Source organism: Gadus macrocephalus, chromosome 8 (assembly GCF_031168955.1).
Source record: "Gadus macrocephalus chromosome 8, ASM3116895v1".
Classification (NCBI taxonomy): Eukaryota; Metazoa; Chordata; class Actinopteri; order Gadiformes; family Gadidae; genus Gadus; species Gadus macrocephalus.
Window position 1 is genome coordinate 15,147,348 of NC_082389.1, and position 14,483 is coordinate 15,161,830.

Sequence of the window (14,483 nt, forward strand, 5' to 3'; positions counted from 1 at the left end):
CAAACGTCCACACGCACACATAGACACACAGAAAAATGCACACATGCGTCGGCGGTTCTCAGCGTGTGCGTGTTTATGTGTATGTGTGTGTGTGTGTGTGTGTGTGTGGAATCTTAAGCAAGCAGCTGTCAATTTCAATCAGCAGCACGCGTGTCGCCCCGGGCCCAGGTAGCCCAATTACTGGCAGACACGCTCGACATGCGGGGAAAAGCCAGAGCCCGGCTGCTATCTCCCTACATTCAAACAGGGGGGTGCTGAGCGGTGCGTGTGTGTGTGTGTGTGTGTGTGTGTGTGTGTGTGTGTGTGTGTGTGTGTGTGTGTGTGTGTGTGTGTGTGTGTGTGTGTGTGTGTGTGTGTGTGTGTTGCACTGGTCGATGTGTGAAGGGCGAATGCTGTTGGGAGCTGCTGCTGAGGCCTGGGCCACAGCCTCTCCCTGCCAGAGGATCGATAGGCGCGGCAGATGGAGGGATGAATGACTGGGAGGGGGAGACAGATAGGGGCACCGCGTCTGAGAGGGAGTGGGAGAGACGCTTGTTTTTTTGGGGAAGACAGCAGATGTCTAATGATCAACGGAAAAAGGAACACGCAGGCAAACAAGGTCGTGCTTATAAATATCACCTTCTCTTCGCTCCGCGTCCCCTCCGTCTCCGGTTGGCCGTCCTTTCACTCTCCTTCACTAGCTCCTTCTCAAACAAAGTACAAATAAACAGTAGAACACAAACATTTCAAAAGTACTGCCGTCCCCATGACCTGTTTCAATAATGTTTCTTTGGGTTTCTTATTGAACACTGAAGTAATGTTAATAAAGAAAACTACTAGAAAGTATAAAGTGGTGTTGTCTCTCTCTCCATGTCCGTTGTCCCTCTCTCACCCTTATTAACCATTATTTCTCTGTCTCTCTGTTTCTCTGTCTCTCCCACGCAGGGAGGGAGATCCCCGTGAGGTGGACGGCGCCGGAGGGCCATCGCGTACAGGAAGTTCACCTCGGCCAGCGACGTGTGGAGCTACGGCATCGTCATGTGGGAAGTGATGTCGTTCGGCGAGCGCCCGTATTGGGACATGTCCAACCAGATGTGAGTGTCAAACGAAAGAATACCTTCAAAAAAAAAAACAATTATAATGAGTCCAATGTTATTGTCGCCAGGCCGGCTCGGCTGCGCTATCTCTCAGAAACATCGGAAGTCCATTAAAGTCCATTAAAACACCAGGGGTAGAAGGAGTGGATGAACTCCTAGATACTGTAATGGAACTGCCAGTCCTCCACGGATGTGCTTCCATTATCTCCGTCCGCCACGGACAGATAGTTAAGCACAGCTCATGATAGTGGAAGTTACAATAAATCATAACTTTTTTCAAAAGAGAGGCTTTATCTCTTAAGCGCCATCGCCATGAAGATGCCCTTGATGGTGACTTTGAAAGTGAGTCTGTTCTGTTGAAGTCTCATCCACATCCCTGGCCAAGGCAGAGCAGAGTGTTGAATGATGGGGGAGAGCTTTTCCTTTGTTCCCCCTGTGTCCATTTGGACATGGTCCACAACACCGAATTCACAGACAGCAACCAAACCCTCACTAATGCACACCGTAAAAGCACACGCACGGACACACACACATAGACCAACACACACACCGACACAAACACATAAACAGACACCCACACACACAGCAGAAAATGATTGGACCCAGGCCCGTTCCATGAGGTCTCTCTCGGTGTTAGCGTTCGCCAGCCATCAGGCCTCTATGGACCCCCCCCCCCCCCTGCTCCTGCAGGATGGTCCAACCCAGCAGATGTTGCCTCAGTGGGCCAGCAGCACACACAGCCTGATGGGATGGACCACTGGCACCCCTCGGCACGGCAGGCTGCTCACGTCCTGCGCACAGGCAGCAGAAACGGACACACCCAGGGTGGCAGAGACACACACACACACACATACATACGCACACACATAGAAACACAAAAACACACATATAGACACGTGGGACTTCAACACACACGCATGCAGAGACATATACACACATACTATATGCACGCATCAATAACACAGGGCTGCACACACACACAAACACACAAACACAAACCAACTGGAACAAGAATGCACTCCCCAACGTACGCATGCATACAAACACAGACAAGACATACAGACAAAGGCACACACACGAACTTCTCCATGTGCTGCTATTTGTCAAGTTTCTGCTGAATAGTCCTCATCTCAGTGTCGAGGTTAGCCACACTAAGCTGCCTCTAGTTCGGAACCTTTCGCACTTAAACTGCTCAACGCAGCTGCATACTGCTTATATGGATATGATCCATTTTAAAATGCAAGCCAAATCTATGAGGCTTAAATGGATCTCCGTGGCTCCTTCAAGTCCATATCTCTTTAAAAGTGCTGTACTCGGAGAGAGGCGGAGATAGAATAAGTGGGATGAACACGTTTCTACCCGGAGATAACGTTACTTATGGAGCACTTTAAAAATAGCCTCCATTCTGAGTGCAGTTGGCCGCCCACGCAGGCGTGCAGCTTATGTTAAGGTAAACCAAACAGCGCCTGGCCAACGTCAGGAGCATCCTCAGAGCCAGGAGTTCCTCCTCTTCCCGCTCCTCCGCCCCCACGCCGCGCAGCTCTCGATGAGGCCTGCGTGGAAGACGAAGAAGAAGGAGCAGAAGAGACGGCGTCGAGGCTGGGCCCCTAGCCATGGCGTTATCTGCACGAAACACGACGAGACAGCGAGACAAGACCCTCGCCGCTACCGTCCTGCTCCGAGGTTCCCTCGCCTAATCGGCGGCTGGCACGCTCCCCTCCGAGACATGTGTCAAGTGGTCATATTCCACCGTCTTAATCATATGCAACGGGCCCCTGCACTGCCCCACACCCGCCCCTCACACCACTTCCCCAGGCAGCTCTTGAGAGTGACACTGGCTCTGTCCCTGCCTCCCTCCCCCTTCTCTCTTCATCCCTCCCTCCCTCCCTCCCTCCCTCCCCTCCACTGCCTCATCCCCTAGTCCCCTCTGCTACTGTCTCTCCAATTGACGCAAGATTGGCTGGAGTTAAGAGAGGAAGGGCACGTCAGGCCCAGAGTGTCCTCACAGTGTGTGTGTGTGTGTGTGTGTGTGTGTGTGTGTGTGTGTGTGTGTGTGTGTGTGTGTGTGTGTGTGTGTGTGTGTGTGTGTGTGTGTGTGTGTTGGTGCGTGTGTGTTGGTGCGTGTGTGTGTGTGTGATTACGTAAGCTTTCTATTGGGCGCAAGCCGTGTGTGTGTGCGTCGTCTTGTGAGTGTGCTTTTGTTTTTGTGTGTGGGCTTGGGAAGTTTGTGTGTGTGTGTGTGTGTGTGTGTGTGTGTGTGTGTGTGTGTGTGTGTGTGTGTGTGTGTGTGTGTGTGTGTGTGTGTGTGTGTGAACGAGAGAGAAAAGGCAGGCAGAGTTTAGCATGTCAAAGTAACAGAATAGGTGTCATCAATTACTGAGGCGCTGCTAAAAGCCCCCCATACAAATCTACCTGACTAACTCATTTAGGCTGCCTACAATGGGACCCAAAGCTCAGGGTACAATAGATTGCATTACGTTTGGAAGCATCTCATGGCTCACGTCCAGTCTTTAAAGTGGCAATCGCAAAGATGTCTGTTTTGTTCTCTTTGGCGACCCCTTTGGCAATAAGCGGTAATTGTTCCTAGTGATACAACCGTGTCGCCAGCGAGATGCATTTCATAATATTGCAAATTCAAGGGCTTTCATCAGCGGGCTGAATGCTCAATCCTCATTGTGTTTCCTCATCCAGGATTATTGATTTAAGAGGCCGTAATTTGCATGGAAATCTTTGAGAATGCAACTTTTTAGTGATTTTTTAACTCTAACGTAATAATTTGGTTTCATTGAAATGTTAAAGAACATTTTCAGTGTTTATACCATACAAAAATAAAGAGGAAAGTAACAATTGCTCAAGATGGTAAATTAGGATCATTTAGGATAAACACCATACACAGATATTTATTGTATTCTGTGTAAAAAAAAAATGGAAGAAAAAGCAAAAACTAAAAGAAATACATTTAAATACTCAACTTCAGCATTTTTTTCCCATGAATAACCTTTAGTGTTGCCCCCCCCCCCCCCCCAGGTGATCAACGCCATCGAGCAGGACTACCGCCTGCCCCCGCCCATGGACTGCCCCAGCGCCCTGCACCAACTGATGCTCGACTGCTGGCAGAAGGACCGCAACGCCCGTCCCCGCTTCGCCGACATCGTCAGCACCCTGGACAAGATGATCCGCAACCCCGCCAGCCTCAAGGCCATGGCCAACATCCCTGCAGTGTGAGCTTTAAATACACATACGCACACACACGCACGTACACGCGCACGCATACAAACAAAAAGCACAGATCGGCTGAGGCGACGCAAACAGGCTCACACATTATGCTCGGATAAAGACACACAATGTAATATTTGTGCGGAGAAATACGCTACCCTTAAAAACAAGCACACTTTAACAGCACAAACATATCTAACGGAAAAATATAAACAGACACCAAAAACTACGCAGCTGGAGTTACTATTTTCAATGTTGGGATTTGATGGACTGAAATGTGTGCAGGCATGTAGTAGTTAATAGTTAATAGTTAATAGCTAGTAGTTCGAGTAATAGTTTTTGAAGTATTTTGTTTATTAGGCCTACTGTAAATGTTTCATTTAATTCATTTGATACCAATCTGAACTTGAGTTTGAATTATTTGTTTAAACTATGTTTAAGCTTTGTCCTGATTCTTTCAAAGTCTCACGCAATGTGTGAAATCCTGTGTGGCATCCTGTGTCGCACCCTTTTCGTGTCTTTGCCAAACTCGAAAAATGATTGCATCACAGCCACACCCTTCCTCCACTCATCCCTTTATTTCTCTCATCCTTATTGTTAATCTCTTTTTTCGTTCACCCTCCATCTCTCTCTTTCTCATTCCCCTCCTCTCTCTCTCTATGCGCTGGTGTCTCTCCTTCGCTCTCTCCAGGCCTTCCCAGCCACTGCTGGACCGCTCTATACCAGACTTCAACACGTTCAGCTCAGTGGAGGACTGGCTGGCTGCCATCAAGATGAGCCAGTACCGGGACAACTTCCTCAACTCAGGCTTCACCTCCTTGCAGCTGGTGGCGCAAATTACCTCCGAGTGAGTTCACTTCAAAGGGCCACTTTTCTTCTTTTTCCGAAAGTAATTTCCTGCTCCAATTCAACAAACAAACATGCAAACACTTTTTTTTAAATCCATCACGTTTTGTGGAACGAAAGCTGCTTCTATACTTCAACTAAGTGCTAAGTACAGACAATATCTGTATTTAACACAGCCTTGCATTGAACCCTTTACATAAAGTCACTATCTATTTGCCTTCTTAAAATGCGGACGGTTATCTGAAAGCACAAAAACTAGGTTCTTAGTCCATAAGTAAGTAAATGCTTTATAAATCCCCAAAGGGGATCTTTTGTCACTACAACAGCATAACGAGAGAAAAAGAATTGAAGATAGGAATAATTTAACGCAATAAATGAATAAAGATGTAGATACAATTCAAACAAGGATAAATATAACCCTCTGTATGGTTCCATTCCAATAACTCCTGGCCCTCCCTCTCTGTGTATCTTCTGCGGCAGGGACCTGCTGAGGATAGGCGTGACCCTGGCCGGCCACCAGAAGAAGATCCTCAGCAACATCCAGACCATGCGCGTTCAGATGAGCCAGTCGCCCACGCCGATGGCATGACTACATGCGGCGCTGTCCCGCGACGAGGGCAGCATTCGGAGGGCCAACGGTGGCCCCCGAATGACCCCCGAGCCGTCGGAACGCGCCAGGGTGGAAACTATTGTCTTAATCTGAACCCAACCACCGCCACCCCCGCCGCCACCCCCGCCACCACCGCCACCACCAACACCACCACCACCACCACCACCACCACCACCACTACCACCAAGGAGACCAGGGTTCCTCATGAAGGCACGGGGGTACACTACACAGCGACGTGTCCCGCCTGCCCCCCAAATCCGAGTCCATCCACACCAAGGAAGTTCAGGGTCCAGACTTGGAAGTTGTCTTACTCTCTTTGAAGCCCCGCCCCCTCCTCCCTTACTCTCCTTTCCTTTGCCAACCCCCCTCCCCCTCCCCCCCAGGTCACTCAGAGAAAGACGGAACGATCACCTCGTGCTTAAAGACTGCCATTTTTGTTTTGTCACCACACACTTGCTCCTCCTGACTCCTCCTCCTCCTCTCTCGTCTTCGTTGAGGACAGCGACGCCTGGACCTCTCGCACTGCATCACGCATCGTGTTTGAAATTATAAATACCGTCTTGCGTAATATCTTGCCTCATCTGGGACACGTTAGACTGTAGAAAGTGACAAGTGTGAGACATTTAGAGCGGGCATGGAGGAAAAGGAGGCAGGTGGTGATTCCTCATCATATCCTGTCAGGTGACGCAGTGCTGCCTCTGTGATTGGAGGAGAACATGCCTTGAACTGGTCAGCGTCCAGTCAGCAGAGCTGATCCGTGAGGAAGGAAAACAAACAAAAAAAGCAAATAACGATAGAGGCGACGAGTTAGTGAACAATACAGGGATATACAGCTGGGTACTATAACCACATACTTTAAGCATAATATTTTTCTTGTTAAAAAGGATTTGAAAGTTGTTTTGTCCTTTTTTTACTTATGTGTCTGTTTCATTGAATTATGTTGTGTTGCGATCACTATATCAAGAATGTCTTTCCCGACCCCGCCTCCCTCGTTTATTTTTTTTTACGTCAACGCTACCTGTAGTGGTGGGAGGCCCGGGCAACGAAGGACCCTTCTTAACCAGGCCCCCCCACCCAGATTCAGATAATATACATATGTTTATCTCTTGCTAAATATAAATATATCTCTCTGGATTAAAGCCTTCATATTGAAGGTGACATGTATGAATATGTATGTAAAGAAGACTCTCTCTCGCTTGCATTTTTGGCAAAGACATGCTTAGTGACTGGGGGTTTCGGCGATAGACGAAAGACGGTGTGTAGATTCCTGTGGTGCACCACTTCCCTGCAGATGATGATATAATATAATAGACACTGTGTTATTTTGTCTCCCCACCCCTTTGATTCAAACGGGGTCATGAGGTGACATTCCAGGTGGGACTTTGAGCCTGGAACGAAACTGTATAAAGCATTGTGTACAAAGAACTCTTAATGTAGATCTATATGAAACTTGTCGTAGGGAGATACAAAGTAAATGGCAAAACTATCCATTGTTGGGAGATAATGTTTAAATGTGGGTGTGCCCATGCTGTCTATTGCTGGTGAGCACTTACTTGTACAGAAATGTTTTTTTTTTATTATTATTATTATTATTTGTTTGTTTCTTTATTTAGTTTTAGTTTTTTTGTCTTCTGTTGCAATCTGTTGTTGTTTGAAAAACGTACGCTCTTGGCACCATCCAGACAAGGGAAAGGATACTCCGCAATACGGCTGGCCAAGATCCATGGTAAGCATCAGCCCACTTATGCTAGTCAAACACTCAACATCAAATTGCTCTGTATCCGGCGCATTTCACTTCCGCCAAGCTCCATGTTGACGCTCTCGTGGGTAAAGTGCTCGCATCCTGGCCCTGGCTAGATTGTGTGCTCAACGGTGTGAAATGGTAATCAAGATGTTTCAAAAATTGGAGTTGGGAGTTTTTCTGTAGGCTTTTCCCTTTTTTGAAGATGTTGAGAAGGAACATCTGGGCGGAGCTTTGCCAAGCGACACCTGGTGCCAGCCTGATAAACATCCACTTAAAGATTCCCCCGGCTTCCCCAGCACTCCTAGCTCCTAGCCTGGTGCAGACTCCCCCAAATCCCTGCTGCAGCACATTCTCTCTCTATACCTTTCCTATACAGTGCAGCCTTGTGGAGAAGCCCATAGTATGCACCCGTGCCTGGGGATCAACCATGTTTTATTCATATACAACGGCTTCCGGCTGGAACGGTTGGGTTAAGGACAGCTTTGGGTTTAGCGGGGTCGTTCAGTTGCTAGCAGGCTTCCTGATTCCGAATCGGTCCCTCCGGGGGATTGTTTGAGACGTGACATGGCAATATTTTGAAAACTGATACATATATTTTGGTCTGAAATGGTGGTTGAGGAATGGTGCACGAGGCTGATTTCACAATTTCATATGGCGGAATGGGTTTTGATTGCGCCGTGATTGGCAACACGCTGCGGCGCCGTCTGGACTGCATCTGGCAGAAAGGTTAGGACTGCCTCGTTGGCATCCACATTTATTTTGTCCAATTTAGCTGTTTGCCTTCTAATCGGGCTCCGGTTGATTCTGGGCTGGGACAGAAAAGAATTCGGCTGAGATTCAGCATGAAATTCAGAGAACATTGTCAATTCACTCTGCTTCCGAACCTGGCCGTAAGAACCGAGAAGGAAATAAGCATTAGGATAATGGGATGCCAGGTTATGCCGACATGGCAACCACACTAGCTACTGTCAAATGGCCCATAACATTTGCACATTTCACTTCTTATAGCGATCCAAAAAGCATTGGCAACTATTTAAAGTCGGACACATGAATGACGACAGTGCTATCCACCTTGCTTCCAAAATTAGAAATTGATGGCAGGCCCATTAGCGGATTATTAAGTATACTCACCCACCATGCTCCAAGCTGCAAACTCCCCCTCCTCCTCTATCCGCTCTCCTCTCTCCCCCACCACCTCCTCCTCCATCGACTGTCCTCCACTATCTCCCTGGCGGGCTCCTGCTTGCTGGCAGCCCTCCAGGTCATTTATCCTGGGTGTAACCAAGCTGTCTGGGGCCAGGTTCTGGGCTCTCTCCGGGGTCCGGTCTGAGTAATGTTTGGCTCCGTTCTCCAGCGAGCCCGGGCGAGGGGAGCAGTCACCTGCAGGGACCCATCTGATGGGCATCTGATCAGTCAGGAGGGGGTTGGGGACGGGGATAGGGGAGACTAATGGTGGGCCGACGCAGACACACGCTCAGACACCCACAGGAACACACACACACACACACACACACACACACACACACACACACACACACACACACACACACACACACACACACACACACACAGACGCAAGGCTACATACTGCACACAGCGAGGAGGAAATCGGTTTTATCACAAGATCGTCCGGGAGCTAATGGTAATGGTGAGGGAGAGCATGTGCAATGTCGTCTCTGAAAGGAGGTGGATCGATGGGTGGAGCGTCCATACAAAAGGGATGTGAGAGAGATTAAGAAAAAACATTGCACACATGAGATGGAGTGAAGGAAACTGTTGTGCTGCTGCAAATGACAAAACAGAAACAGTGATTTTAATCGATAAATAGTCCCAAAGGCACCCTTTATTCACATTGTAGTTGCACTGTTTCCCCTTGAATCGGTGAAAAGGATTTGCGTGAGATTTAATTCTGACTTTGAAATCACACACCAAAAAAAAAAAAGTCAACCGAAACAAAGCCTGTGATCAAGTATCCTAAGCAAATTATTAATATTAATGATTCATAATTAATTTAAGTTGCGTTTAGGTCCACATCGGATGGGCCCAAATGATCCGAAAGTTAATTTCTCCTGTGTCTCTTTTTGCTCTCTTTCAGGCTATGGATTCGAGCCACACACCCACACTCTCTCTCCCTCTCTCTCTCTCTCTCTTTCTCTCTTTCTCTCTCGCTCTCTCACTCTTTCTCTAACACACACACACACACACACACACAGAGGCTACGCCGCCAGTCCCGGATGTAGACAGTCAAGCTGGAGGTGTTCTGGAAGCCATTTTGAGACGTTCAGATGAGCCATTTTCATCAAAGGCCTGATGGCCCCTCTCTGTGGTACACAACAGATGGAGAAACTGAATATTGAGTCACTGTTTGAATGTGTATGTGTGTGTGTGTGTGTGTGTGTGTGTGTATGTGTACTCTATGTCAGCGTGTGTGAGTGTGTTTGTGTGTCTGTGTGTGAGAGAGTGCGTGCACGCATATGCATATCGGTGCATGTGTATCCTTGTGCAAGGAAATGTTTGTGAGCGGGGAAGTATTTATGTGCACAGAAGTAGGCTATATTGTCTTACCTCCTTTTTCTGTCTTTATATAGCTACCACTTGTAAATTGTGACGAGTATGTGTCAACAGTTTGTAAGCTGTAACTTTCTGAGAACCATTGTACTAAAATGCACTCAATAAACGCCTTGGAAATCAAGTCAATCGTGACGTGGGTCTGTAATCACGTCAATAAGAATCGGCGGCGATTCTGCATTCATTTTGCCGTTCATTGTCATTGCAAGTGTGAGCAGGAGCTGATATTTTTTTGGGGGGGGTAAATCCTCGCCACCACAGCAGCTAAGTGTGCAGCCTGGAGTCTAATGTTGGGTTTTATAATGTCAGGGGAAATAAGCAGAGCTTGTCTTTGCCGTCAGCCCGACAGCCGTGTTAAAAGCCATCCGTCACAAACAAACAAGCCGTCACTTGGAGTACACGCGCGCTTCCCAATAAATGGCCCAGTCTTGCCAAGAAATAAGCAAAAAATACAATATTTTGACAAACCAATGGAGACGATCCGCCTTGCTGTAAGCGCGCCAATGCCTGGCACGCGCTCGTGCACACAGAGTGCACACACAGACCACACAGGTAGAGGAGAGCCTTCCATCTCGGCTGGGAGGGACGTTTTAAAGCTGTTAGATGCTCTGGAAAATGTGTGTGTGTTCTACACGGTAATGATATGGTTAATGAGGTATGCAGAAGAGATGGGGGGGAAAATATCCAATTCCGAGCATTACTCCGTAACTGTTTAAGATTCTAAGAGATTGATAATGCATGCTGGCAGATTAGCATAGAGGTGGCTGAGCATGCAGAGCAAGACACAAAAATGAAATATGAAACATGACACATTATTCATTCATGTTTGTTTTTTCTTTCATATTTAATGTATTTATTTCTACATTAGTTTTTTTGCTCTTCAAGCTTTAAACGGATTAGTATATAAAAAAGACTGCTCTCCATTCTATTGGTGTTGGTTCATATAGTAGCCACTAGCTTAGCCGCTGGAACTTGATTAGCTTCCTTAATCAGAAGAATGGAAGAAGCACCCATCCACTCGCGTAAGGGGAAACATTCCTCAGCGCAGACACCTTACTGCTCCCGAGACCCCACAAGGTCAGTAGAATGGCTTAATTGCATTTGTAGAGCTTGGTTAATAGTCAATTAAACAGCTATAATGGCTAGTCATACAGCTAATGTTCTGCTCGCTAGCCGTTTCCCTGGCCTTTTGCTTTAATAGATATTTGCTACTTCCATTGGAGTAATTAGCGAAACAAGTTCAGAAATTGCGGCATGCCATAAATAAATAAATGTGTGTTTGCTTGAGGCGTGAAAGTAGACGAAAGACGAACCGAAAGGGTCCCTCCAACATTAAAAGACAACGAAGGAGAGCATAACAGTCTCTGATGGGGTGTACCTCATCTATAATACAGTGTTTACTGATGACCGGCGGGAGTCAGCCTCCTTTATTTCACGTTAGAGTCACAGGAAGTTTAAAAAAAGTGACTCCTCAGCAGCAAAAGCCTTTTTCCCCTCCTTAATCAATATTCCCCAAGCAATCACCTGCAAGAGAAGAGCCTGCCGTTCAGCAGGAACTCCTGCGGAGAGGCGTAGGGGTTGTGGGGTTGTGGGGTTGGTGGGGGTTGGTGGGGGTTGGTGGGGGTTGGGGTGGAGAATAAGCAATACTTCCCGCAGTGCAGATCCGAGATGGGGAGAAGAGGAAAAACTTGGAGTGAATCCACAAACGGCCGATGAAAGTGGAACATTGTGGACTTTTTTAGAGCAACTGCAAAAGAAAAGGGAGGATTATGTCAAAGCATCGGTCGGTTGCGGCGGAGCGCAGGGCCGTCCGGGGCGGCGGCGGCGGAAAGGCTCCAATGGGAGGCATGAGGGCACAATTCTATCATCTTTGTAGGGTTGCAAACAAGAGAGAAAACGAGAGAGAGGAGAGAGAGAGAGAGAGAGAGAGAGAGAGAGAGAGAGAGAGAGAGAGAGAGAGAGAGAGGGGGGGAGAGGGGGGGAGAGAGGGAGAGAGGGAAAAATAGATGGAACTGCAATGTTTGAAAAACCACGGCGTACATAGCTAGGCGAGGGTTTAGTGTGCATCCATCCATCGCGTGTTCTACTTGGGAGATTGACCGAGGCCTAGAATCTAATCTTGAGGCTCACAGGCTGTGTAATGGCCCCAGTGAGCACTGTGCATATTTACCCAGATTTCAGGGAAGCTGGGAAGACTGATGATTCACAGGCGTCTGTTTTTCGAAGGCCGAAGTTGAGTATGGTTCATAAGATCTATTTGTTTCAGATCATAGTCTGCGCAATTTCAACCCCTGCCCTCCTTTAAAAAAAGAACTCTGCCTTGATTAAGAGAGATGCAATCCCTAAATGTGCACTACACCGTTCTCACATGGCAGACATGAGCAATGTAAGAATTGAAATATCCGAAAATGTGTCTTTTGCCGATTTATGTTTTCTTTTTTGTCTGCGCCTCAGTCCATTTGCTCTGGGAGGCCAGTCCAACCACCTCACAACAGTCATTTGAGTGCAGGCCTGTAGTCTATAATTTCTCCCTCCTCCATAAGCAGAGTAAGTGAAAATGCAGTGCACTCTGACTCATCCCATTTAGATGTCATGCTGTCTGGCGTAACAGTTATGTTGACCTTCAGCTGTTAGAATTCATTTTTCTTTTGTTTTTTTTTTGCTTGGCAGACATTTGTTTATTGCGTTGGTTGAAGTGTATGGCAGTCCCCCTTAATTTTTACAAAAGAGAAAGGAAACACAACATACGTCAGATAATGAACAATGTAAGCTAGTATAAAATATAAGAAATATATTAATGCAACATCAATTATATTATTATATTATCATCAGTATTAGAATACTTTGATTGCCTAAACAATGAGACATGCAAGCATTTTTCTTGGTTAAGTTGCAGATATTGGTAACACTTTATAATAAGGTGCCATAATGAATAGCAAACTAGTCAATACGAACCCTTTGTTAATATTTGTTAATTGTTACTAAAATATCTTTTTGGCACAAGTTAATGGTTTTTTTCACTGACCACAGAGTGTCACTGGTTAGGGTTAAGGTTAGGGTTGTGTGTTAGGGTTAGGGCCGTGTTTTATGGTTAGGGTTAGGGCCGTGTGTTAGGGTTAGGGTTAGGGTCGTGTGTTAGGGTTGGGTTAGGCACTTTGAGTCTGCCTTGTGTATGAAAAGTGCTATATAAATACAGTTGCCTTGCCTTGTCTTATGCAAACAACTAATATTTAATTAATGATGAAAAAACTATTAATTTGTGCCAAATAAATATTTTAGTAATAATTAATAAATATTAACAAAGGATTAGGTAATGACTAGTTTGCTATTTATTATTGCACCTTATTATAAAGTGTTACCCAGATATTTAAACATCGGACAGTGACAAATTGCTTGACTACAGCAGTCAACAACCAACATGAATCAACCATCAGATAATGTACAAACAACAACGGACATACACTAAACGCTGAGAGTTAAAGTGTAAAACCAATCTATTCATCTATTATATAATCCAATATGCTAAATCCTTATACTGATTTATAATTTGTTTTGCGATAGCCCCTGCTGTATCGGCGTACCCTGGAAAAAACCAAACACTTTATTTAGAAAAGCTGACAGTCACCAGAATCACAAAGGATCTTTCTTAATGGCAGAAGACCTTTATCCTTTGTGTGGGGAGAGAAATACAACAAGCACCTGGGTCAAATGAGATTTTATGTCTCAGAGGAGTTCATCAAATTTAATTATAATACATATAATTACCAAAGGCAATCTTCTGTGTGGTAGGAATAATCATTTCAGTGGGATGTTGACACCTGGAGGGACAAGACATAATTTCCAGACAGCTCAGAGTGACATTAGAAAGAGAGCGAGCGAGCGAGCACTGGAACCAGAGAGAGAGACTGTTGTGTTCTCGGCAGGGAAAATGAAAGTTACATCCCACAATAGCAGAGAGGGGTAAACTTAACCACTTTCAGACACCGTTAATGACATGCAGAAATTAAATGAATAGCAGGCGTGTTCAAGGACTGAATACATGGCAATTATCTTATTTTAAATTATTTTAATTTGCTTGATATGAATCTGGGTTACATCAATCACTTCGCGTTTAACATATATTCTAAATATACATTGTGTGGTAGACATTTACATTTACTCATGTAGCCTAGTATCTTTGCTTGCTATTTGCTTTTCATGTCTTGGTAGAGCTACTTTACTTTTTGGCGAGAAGGTTGAGCATCTTGTAATATCTATCCATTACACATGAAAGACACATATCAGACTGCTTCCTTCACTCCAGGCTGTTGATACTTAAGTTACTTTGAAGCCAACGGTTTACGTATCAAAATACATTTGTAAACCAGAATGAATTGATCATCATCTATCGATTCAGAAGTCAAACTACTTCTGTGTGATAAGC

General features: G+C 45.9%; 1 protein-coding gene across 1 annotated transcript in view; it reads left to right on the forward strand.

Moving 5' to 3' along the window:
• LOC132463014 (ephrin type-B receptor 1-like) overlaps window positions 1-10,184 on the forward strand; it is a 46,941-nt gene extending 36,757 nt beyond the window's left edge. Inside the window, exons 9-14 of the mRNA XM_060058867.1 lie at window positions 975-1,073; window positions 3,768-3,787; window positions 4,081-4,297; window positions 4,984-5,139; window positions 5,619-7,474; window positions 9,588-10,184. Of these exons, the coding sequence (XP_059914850.1) occupies window positions 975-1,073; window positions 3,768-3,787; window positions 4,081-4,297; window positions 4,984-5,139; window positions 5,619-5,727 (601 nt within the window). The 3' untranslated portion in view covers window positions 5,728-7,474; window positions 9,588-10,184. The remainder of the gene's footprint in view (window positions 1-974; window positions 1,074-3,767; window positions 3,788-4,080; window positions 4,298-4,983; window positions 5,140-5,618; window positions 7,475-9,587) is intronic.
• Window positions 10,185-14,483: the final 4,299 nt, after the last annotated feature.